Below are 9,726 nucleotides of genomic sequence, written 5' to 3'. Positions count from 1 at the left end.
CCCTGAAAAATCTCAGGGCCCTAATGGAACAAAGGGGCCTGGAGGCAGACCTAGAACATAGGCAGGTGACAGAAGTCCAGCACTGGCACCTCTCTCTCTCTCGGGAGGGGGCGAGGCATGTCAAGGTGGAGATGGTGACACTGCTGCCTCCCAGTGATTTCTCTCCCACCCTGTCTGTTTCTTCCAGATACAGAGACAAGAAAATCCACGGTGTCACAGCATCAGTTTGAACACTCAATTCATCACCACGGTAAATATTCAAGTACAGCATATATTTAAAAGCAGCAGGAAGGTACAGGTCTGCACTATGGCTTCCGTCCACCCCACATAGAGGATGTGGGGAGCAGGAAGGCCCTGAGGGTGGTGCACATCTCCAAGGAAGATCAGGATGGGTCACGGGTACCTCGTCCATAGGTGCCTTCTCTCTTCCCACCTGGCTGTCCCGAGAGTCTGCTCACTTGGGGCACAGTGTGCTCTCTAATGCCTGCAGGTATCTGCAGATGTCTTCTCTTTCTTGGGGAAATGCTCCTGGCCTTGCTGTGGCCCACCCTGGGTGCTCTCAGACACACAACTCAACCCTGGGGAGTGTCTGATGCAAGGAGATGCCACCAAGGGCTGGCTGAGGAGGAGGAAACATTCCTTCTGAGTCCTGTCCCTTTTCACCCTCTACGGTACTCTTGAGGAAAGGGGAAAGGACAGTTTTCTCTGCAGGCTTTTACCACCCTCCTGACTGCTGCTTCTCCTACACCCAACGAAGCATCCGATGTTTATTCATGACAAGTTATTTTGAAACGAGCAGTGGGTGCTCCCAGCCAGGTGTCATGTAAGTACCAAGCTCACCCACCATGAGTTGGGGGACAGGGAGCCCGCAGGTATTGGACAGTGGATCTGATGGATGGGTGTGCCAGAGAAGCCCCACCCCGACCCCCACCACCAGGATCCCACCAGGAAAGGGGCAGCTTATGTCCTTACTAGGATCCTTCAGGGCATCAGGTATTAGACATTCCCAGTGGAGAGGAGGGAGGGAAGGAAGGACAGAGCAGGCAGAAAGCTGCCCAAGGACGCTCCCATGAGTCACTAAGGAGTGTCACAGGCTAAGGGAGGGTCTCAGGAGGACATTGTCCCTGAGATGCCATCAGCAGAGAATGGAAAGTACAGGCTGCGTTGAGTGGGGAATCTGAGGGCCAGGGAGGATGGAGTTCCCCGTCTCCATTTGCTAAAGTTACCTGAGATTGTAATCTCTCTCCCCCTTGTTCCCCAGCTTCCTCACTAAGAAGGGGCAACGTGTCTGTGCCAACCCCAGCAATGAGCAAGTTCAGGATTGCATGAGAAAACTGAAGAGTTCCCCAGTATCCATGGGCCCCGGAACAATAAAATTTACTTGAGAAGACACACAAGTTACCAGCTGCCCACCTCCAACTCTCTTGCAAAAACTATATCCTGAATTCTTTTTTTAAAAAAACATTTATTCTTCTGTTTTGGTTTTAAAGCAATGCATCTAATAAAGAGTATACAATTTACTTGAATTTATTTTATTTTATTTTATTTTATTTTGTGACCGGTAAGGGGATTGCAACCCTTGGCTTGGTGTCGCCCACACCGCGCTCAGCCAGTGAGCGCACTGGCCATCCCCATATAGGATCCGAACCCGCGGTGGGAGCGCCCCTGTGCTCCCAAGCGCCGCACTCTCCCAAGTGCGCCGCGGGACCGGCCCTAATTTACTTGAATTTTAAGAGGAAAAAGAAACTGAAGGAATTATTGAACTTTGGATAAGTATTGTCTTCAAAACAAGAGACATCATATTATAATTTTTTAAAAAGCTAAAAATATAACTCATTTAAATTTAGGCTGAATATGAGTCAAAGATGTATTTAACTCATTAGTGGGAGAACCATTAAATTGATTCAAAGGTCATTTGAGGAACAGAGATATATGTAGTTAATTGGGGATGACATTCTGAAATACGTTTGCTAAATTACAGTACAGATTAATATCCTGTATATAGGGCAATAATAAAACTGTAACCTTTGGATTATTTTCCCAGTGAACAGGAATCATTTGTATCTGTGCTAGTCAAAAATTCACAAGTTAACATGTAATTTCACAAAGTCTGGGGTTGATCAATAGTAAGAAAAACATCAATCAAAAGAACATTCCCTGATGTTCTATTGCACAGTAGGGTGACTATGGTTAACAGTTAAGTTTTGCATATTACATAATAGCTAGAGGAGAGGTTTTTGAATGCTCTCGCTACAAAGAAATGACAAATGCATGAAGTGATTAACTACCCTGACCTGGTTATTATGCAACATATATATGTATCAAAATATCAGATTGTACCCCATAAATATGTACAATTACAATGTGCAAGTTAAAACTTTTTAAAAAAAATAGAATTAAAAAATATATATGTATATTTTAAAACGTACATTCTCCTACAGATTTAAGGAATCCTGAAGTGGGCCTGTTAGACAACATTCCAATATGACTTTGAAAAGTATACACTCATTCTTTTGCCTATTTCTAAGTTTCAGATGTTTTTCTTAATAGACATAAGTTTCTAAGAGATTTCTCCCCTAAACTTAAAGGACATTTAAAAAAAAAACATTTAAAGATGGAGTTAATATCAATTTTATATACACCTTTGTTTAGCATATAAGTTTATAATTAGTACATCTTGGTCAACTGTTTTATAAAATTCAAAAGACAGCACTGAATTCTAAACAACAATAAAATATTTTTCATTTAAAAAAAAGTTTAGGGCCGGCCTGTGGCTCACTCGGTAGAGTGCGGTGTTGATTAACACCAAGGCCACGGGTTCGGATCCCATATAGGGATAGCCGGTTTGCTCATTGGCTGAGCGTGGTGCTGACAACACCAAGCCAAGGGTTGAGATCCCCTTACCGGTCATCTTTAAAAAAAAAAAAGTTTAGAACCTATCCTTTTTTTTAGGGTGATTTGCCTAAAAAATCAATAGCAGAAAACTGATCAATAATCAAATAACGTTTCTAACAATAAATCACTATTAGAAAAAAAGTCCTGCAATAATAATGATAAAAGATGGGAATTATTATATCCCCCAAAGAGATTAAACACAAATTCACATGAATGTCTCATTTTCTCCTATCAAAATAGCTAACCTTCAAAGTTTTCACTACAGTTTAGAAAACAGTGTCTTTTACCATGTTTACTTAATATGTGACCCTTGATAATCTCATGTAGATTCTTATTTTCGAGTAATTTTTAATTGACTTTTTTGCTTATTAACCAAAAGAGAAGTACTCACCTTCATTTCATTATTATGATTCTGCATTTGCACTCGAGACTCACACTATTTGTTTTATGTTAACTACCTCGTCCTTGAAAACATTCTTTAAGGACCTTGTAACAACTGTACTCTGGGAAGTTCGTGAAGAGGGTAGAACTCATGTGTTTAACTACACACACACACACACACACAAACTCACACACAGACTGACTCTCTCTCTCTCTCTCTCTCTCTCTCAAACCTCATTGTATTGGGAGGGAGCCGTGAAGTAAGTAAACATTTAAAATAGAGCACGACAGGAGCTATGGTAGATTTAAGTGCCAGATGCTGTGGAATCACTTAGGAGGGACACCTGGCCCAGCCTAGAGGCAATGAGAGCCAAGAAGTCTTCCTGGCAGAGGTCACTGCTGAGTAGAGTTGATGGGTTAGTAGGAATTAGTATAGCATAGGGCCAATTTATCCACTAGGCAATAATATTGGGGTCCTGAAAAAAAAATTCAAAAGAAAAAAGTATAAGATCTAAATTAATAAATGCATCATTAACTGTAAACTTAGTATGCATTAAAATGTCATTACATTGGAAAACAGAGGAGCTGTACATGCAAGGAGGATCCAATACTGAAAGGCCTTCTACCCTCAGACAAAAATTTTAGAATTTACCAAGGTCAAGGGTTCGGATCCCTATACTGGCCAGTCACCAAAAAAAAAAAAAAAATTGGAACTGACCCTGAGCCCAAGGTCAGTCTCTGGCAGAATCTGCGTGAGGAATCACATGGCCAAGTTTACATGTTAGAGTGTTCCCTCTAGGGGTCACCCGATCATAGGCTTTTGGGGCACTCGAAGGTCCAGGAAGTACTGGTTAGGACTTGGTATCATCAGTGCCTGGGAAAATCTCCTGGTCCCTAATCTTGAGACCCTCAAGCTCTCCATTCTGGTGGCCAACTTGACTGGCTCTTATCTTTAAAGTCCCTCTGGTTGAGACTCCAGGAACAGAACTGGAAATGGACACAAGACAGTATACACCAAGTCCTAATCCAAGTTGGGAAGTGTGAAATAGTCTCTCACTCCCACCCCAGGCCCGGATTTAGAGGAGTAAATGAATCTCCCAGAGGAAAGGCTCTTCCTTGAAATATTTACTGCCTTTGCCTGTACCCATTGGGACAGCTCTGGAAGCCCCTGGGGACAAGTTCAAGTCAGATTTGCCCTCTACTTCCTCTTGCACTCTCAGCCTTGTTCCCTTTTTTTAGAAATGGTGTGTGAGCTATGAAATAGCTAATGAACAACCTTCCAACCTCTGCCCTGTGACTTCCTGATCCTCCTGCTCTTATAAACACAAGGACAGAGCTGGCGTCCTGGAGAGGCAGGGAGCAGCGAGCCCGGGAGTCCTCAGGCCGGCTCTGCTGCCCACCAGGAAGATGAAGGTCTCTGCAGCTGCCCTCTCCTTCCTCATCCTTGCTGCTGCCCTTGGATCCCAGGCCCACGTCACACATGGTGAGTCCAGGGAGCCTTCTCACTGGTGGCCGGGTTCAGGGTAACTCATGGTCTGGGGAAGGGACGCAGAGGGACACCACTTTCCTCCTGTGACTACTCTCCATCTCAGACACGGTGATGGCACTTATTTAAAAGCAGCAGCAGGATACAGACCTGCCTCTGTCTGCAGCCTTTAGTCCCTGGGAAAACTACACAGATGACTGGTCCCATTTGGGAATCATTATTTCTCTTTTCATCGCCAGAATTGTTTGATACCTTCCCTTAGCTGACACAGGACTATTAAGTGCCAGATCAAAAGAACTGTAGTAAAACTGTAAATTTGTGGAAAGCAGCATGTTAGAACTTATATATACCATCTAGTATAAAACTATCATGTTGTAGAGGAAATGGGACCATCCAGGCAAGTGACTCACTGAACGTACTGTCCCATTTGTACCTGGGGAATTTTATTTCATGAAGGTACTGAGAGTTCACACAGAGAGGCTAATGCCATTGATGAAACAGTGTATTACTTGCACTTCCCTAAAGAAGTAGGCACGCATGCCATATGGGACCACAGGGGACACATCAGGTCTTAGTCAGGAGGCATAGCAGAAATGAGGGGAAAACCCATGCTAGAGCCTTTATTAGGGTTTCTGAAGAGAAGGCAGGGCAAAGCAGAGTATACAGTTTGGGACTGGCTAGTTTGAATAAGTCTGGAGGGCTTTGGAACATAGGAATAGTCTCTAGTTGCCTGGCACCTGGCCTTGGCGTGATTTAGGGCAGGGGAAGTACAGCTTCGTGCGTGAGTTAGATAAAGGTGTGGTTGGGCACCTGGGCTCGGGATTACTTGGTTTGGATATTGTTGTAAATGAGAGTCTGAACCCTTTGCTATCTCTAAAAATTGGCTAGCCCTGGGAGAGGCAGTTTCTCTCCCCAGCTGCCAGATTTTTTTTTATCCTTTTTGTCTTTTTTCGTGACCGGCAACGGATCACAACCCTCAGTGTCGCGCCCGTACCGGACCGGGACCGGCCACGGGATCGCAACCCTCGGTGTTGCTCCCGCCCCTCGCTCAGCCAGTGAGCGGCTGGTCTGTATGTGGGATCCGAACCCTCGGCGGGAGCGCCGCAGCACTTCCCAAGCAGCGCACTACAGCAGTGCGCCACCGGGCCGGCCCCATGCCAGATTTTTAAGACGTCAAAATATCATAAGATGCAGAAAATTTTTTTTAAATGATTAATACATTTAATTCTATTTTTTTAACAAATAAATATCGAGTACTTCCTATGTGCCAGCAGCCTCTGTTCTAACTGTCTTATAGATTTAAGTGTCATCACACATTGATTCTTCCTAACTCTGTGGGATAGGTACTAGGCTGACCAACCACAAACCTGCCAGTTGTAAGGAAAAGAAAAACAGAGGGACATGAACAATTTTATACAGTTTTGCATATTATTATTATTATTATTCTCATTTTACAAATGAGAAAACTAAGGCATAGAAACCATACATAACTAGCTCAAGATCAGAAAGCTGGTAAGTGGTAGAATTAGCAAGTAGCTATGAAAAGACAAGGCCATTTAAGATTGGTTTTTCTGCAAGTCCACCAACCTCAGATCAAGCATATTAAGTTGTACGCACATACCTTACTAAGTATAATTCATATGTAAGTATATATAAAATGAGCTAAAAGTTTAGTTGCATTTGCCTAATTAGCAAAATGCAGGTCTGCAATCCCTTATCTAAAACCTCTGGGGCTAGATGTACTTTGGAATACAAAATTTTTTTGGTTTTAAAAAGGTAATACATAACTGCACATGACTTAACATCCATGGTAGTGTCTCGGAGGCATACTTTAATCGAACACAGTGATACTTATGCAGCAAACACATACACATATTTATTCTGAAAGGGATAAATAAAGACTGGAAATAGCCTCACTTCACTTCGTGTGACATTGTGCTACCCTATAAGTTGATGAAAAGCTTTCTGTTTCCAGAGTTTTATGGATTCCAGAAATGTGTGGAAAGAATTGGGGACTGTATTACACTATGTAGACATTCGATTAACTTACCTGTGTTAGATTTGCTGTTTGCTTTCAGTATTTCAGAGTCGGTAGAATGTTTTCATGTGTCAAACATTTTCAAAAGGTCCCTGAAAAATCTCAGGGCCCTAATGGAACAAAGGGGCCTGGAGGCAGACCTAGAACATAGACAGGTGACAGAGGTCCAGCACTGGCACCTCTCTCTCTCTTGGGAGGGGGTGAGGAATGGAAGGGTGGAGATGCTGACACTGCTGCCTCCCAGTGATTTCTCTCCCACCCTGTCTGTTTCTTCCAGATACAGAGATAAGAAAACTCATGGTGTCACAGCATCAGTTTGAACGCCGAAATCGTGACCACAGTAAATATACAAGTACGGCTTATATTTAAAAACAGCAGGCAGGTACAGGTCTGCACTATGGCTTCCATCCATCCCACATACAGGATGTGGGGAGCGGGAGGGCCTTGAGGGTGGTGAACATCTCCAAGGAAGATCAGGATGGGCCATGGGTACTTCGTCCATAGGTGCCTTCTCTCTTCCCACCTGGCTGTCCCGAGAGTCTGCTCACTTGGGGCACAGTGTGCTCTCTGATGCCTACAGGTATCTGCAGATGTCTTCCCCCTCTTGGGGAAATGCTGCTGGCCCTGCTGTGGCCCACCCTGGGTGCTCTCAGACACACAGCTCAGTCCCGGTGAGGGATTGAAGCAAGGACATGCCAGCAAGGGCTGGCTGAGGAGGAGGAAACATCCTGAGTCCTGTGCCTTCCCACCCTCGATGGTACTCTTGAGGAAAGGGGGAAAGGACAGTTTTCCTCAAAAAGAGACTCGGCCTTTAAATGGCCCTTTCTCTTGCTGCAGGCTTTCACCTTCCTGCTGACTGCTGCTTCTCCTACACCCAACGAAGCATCCGATGTTTATTCATGAAAAGTTATTTTGAAACGAGCAGTGGGTGCTCCCAGCCAGGTGTCATGTAAGTGCCAAGCTCACCCACCATGTGTTGGGGGACAGGGAGCCCGCAGGGTATTGGATGGTGGACCTGATGGATGGGTGTGCCAGAGAAGCCCCACCCCGACCCCCACCACCAGGATCCCACCAGGAAAGGGGCAACTTGTGTCCTTACTAGGATCCTTCAGGGCATCAGGTATCAGACATTCCCAGTGGAGAGGAGGGAGGGAAGGAAGGACAGAGCAGCCAGAAAGCTGCCCAAGGACGCTCCCATGAGTCACTAGGGAGTGTCACAGGCTGAGGGAGGGTCTCAAGAGGACACTGTCCCTGAGCTGCCATCAGCAGAGAATGGAAAGTACAGGCTGCGTTGAGTGGGGAATCTGAGGGCCAGGGAGGATGGGGCTCCCCGTCTCCATCTGCTAAAGTTACCTGAAATTGTAATCTCTCTCCCCCTTGTTCCCCAGCTTCCTCACTAAGAAGGGGCAACGTGTCTGTGCCAACCCCAGCGATGAGCAAGTTCAGGATTGCATGAGAAAACTGAAGCGTTCCCCAGTATCCAAGGACATGTCAATATGACACTTGCTTGATGGAAGGGGACAAAAGGTGCCAGCCACCCATATCCAACTCTCTTGTTCCAACCTCCTGTGAGTTTCTTTACCCAATTTTCTTTTTAAAAAAACATTTACTATTGCATTCTAGTTGTAAAAGAATGCATCTAATAAAGAGTATTCAATTTAACTTTGCTTGAATTTTAAGAAGAAAGGAACTAAAAACTGAAGTGATCACTGAACCCCTAGGAGATTAAACACAAGTTCACATTATGTCTCCTCTTCTCCTGTCTACTGAGATGGCTAATCTTTGAAGGCTTGGATACAGTTTCAGAAAACAATTTATTTTTCTTTACCATTTGCTCAAATCATGCCTTCTTTTAGTTTACTTAATATCTGATCCATGATAATCTCAATTAAAGTCCTGTTTTTTCCATAATTTCCTTCTGATTTTTTTTTAATTAACTAAAACAGAAGTATCTTTGTTTCATTGTCATGCTGTATTTGCACTTGCAGATTCGCACCATTTGTTTCACGGTAACTGCTTCATTCTTGGAGACATTCTTCCAGGACCTTCTAACTTCTTATTCCAATTTGGAGAAATGCTTTCTGCACCTGCCAAAAATCATACGGTGTTTATTCTCATCACATGACTGAGTTCATTCCACCATGACATGTAACCCACAGCTTCCTCTTCCTTGGGTTCATTTTTCATTTTGCTAGAATATATCCTTGGACTGCCTCCTACTATAAAAGTTGCAAAGGCAAACACTCTCCCGTGCTCCATGAGAGCCAGGACAGGCACACCCGACCCAGGCTCGGCCAGTCTGAGGCTCCCTTCCAGAGCTTTGAGCCTGGAGCAAATGTTCTAAGGAAAAGAGAGGACTCCACGCAGGTGACAGTGGTGGTGGCAACAACTTCCAGATTTTGGAGGCAGCAGTGTCAGCTCACGCATCCCAGGACCAGTGCTACAGGTCAGCACTGCTAGTTGCAGCTCACAGCAGAGGCAGCAGCATCCACACCGGTTGGTTCCTGTGGCATTGGAGCTGTTCTCTCTAGGTTTCTACCCATTTTCCAAGCCTTTCTGACAATTCTGTGCACTACTCAAAATCTTCACAGTAAATAAATTCCTTTTTTGCTTATATGAAGCACAGTCAATTTCTACTACTTTCCAACAAAGAACTCCAACTGATACAAATAATAAACTCTCTGGGATTTTGAGGGTCTAAAGACTTTTGTCTTTAAATTTGAATCATGGTTCAGCTGAATATGAAAGTCCACGTACAAAATCATTTTCTCTCAGAACACCTTTGACATTTCTCAATTATCTTCTAGCATCTCATACAATGTCAAAATTCTAAAGCCAGTTGGTTTCTTATTCCTTAAGTGTTCTGAAAACGTTTTAGACCCTCTGGGAATTTTTAGGATTTCTTTTTTATCCTTGAAGTTTAGAC

At 44.1% G+C, this 9,726-nt stretch overlaps 1 protein-coding gene and 1 long non-coding RNA gene across 3 annotated transcripts; both read left to right on the top strand.

Moving 5' to 3' along the window:
- Window positions 1-186: 186 nt before the first annotated feature.
- On the top strand, window positions 187-1,526 carry LOC103583551. The gene is made up of 3 exons (XR_549869.1): window positions 187-250; window positions 700-823; window positions 1,262-1,526. It is a non-coding gene; the product is annotated as an uncharacterized LOC103583551 (long non-coding RNA).
- A 3,080-nt stretch (window positions 1,527-4,606) lies between these two features.
- LOC103583550 (C-C motif chemokine 15-like) lies at window positions 4,607-9,414 on the top strand. 2 transcript variants are annotated; one of them, XR_549868.1, is made up of 5 exons: window positions 4,607-4,759; window positions 7,078-7,152; window positions 7,638-7,749; window positions 8,189-8,368; window positions 8,789-9,414. XR_549868.1 is itself a non-coding variant. In XM_008564836.1 (4 exons), the coding sequence occupies exons 1-4, from the start codon at window positions 4,684-4,686 to the stop codon at window positions 8,298-8,300; spliced, it is 375 nt and encodes a 124-aa protein (XP_008563058.1). In that variant the 5' UTR covers window positions 4,607-4,683; the 3' UTR covers window positions 8,301-8,711. The 2 variants fall into 2 exon arrangements, 1 of the variants encoding a protein (XP_008563058.1); XM_008564836.1 differs by lacking the exon at window positions 8,789-9,414 and having other exon boundaries at window positions 8,189-8,711.
- Window positions 9,415-9,726: the final 312 nt, after the last annotated feature.

This window comes from Galeopterus variegatus, unplaced genomic scaffold, assembly GCF_000696425.1.
Source record: "Galeopterus variegatus unplaced genomic scaffold, G_variegatus-3.0.2 Scaffold24235, whole genome shotgun sequence".
Lineage (NCBI taxonomy): Eukaryota > Metazoa > Chordata > Mammalia > Dermoptera > Cynocephalidae > Galeopterus > Galeopterus variegatus.
The sequence above is the reverse complement of the archived record's forward strand: the minus strand, read 5'-3'. Positions and strand labels throughout refer to the sequence as shown.

What these genes read in the sequence shown, in the direction of transcription:
- LOC103583550 (XM_008564836.1), top strand. Translation starts at nt 4,684, where the DNA reads ATGAAGGTCTCTGCAGCTGCCCTCTCCTTCCTCATCCTTGCTGCTGCC. An exon ending in TGACCACAGTAAATATACAA is followed by an intron (nt 7,153 to 7,637) that starts GTACGGCTTATA and finishes CTCTTGCTGCAG; the next exon opens with GCTTTCACCTTCCTGCTGAC. An exon ending in TGCTCCCAGCCAGGTGTCAT is followed by an intron (nt 7,750 to 8,188) that starts GTAAGTGCCAAG and finishes CTTGTTCCCCAG; the next exon opens with CTTCCTCACTAAGAAGGGGC.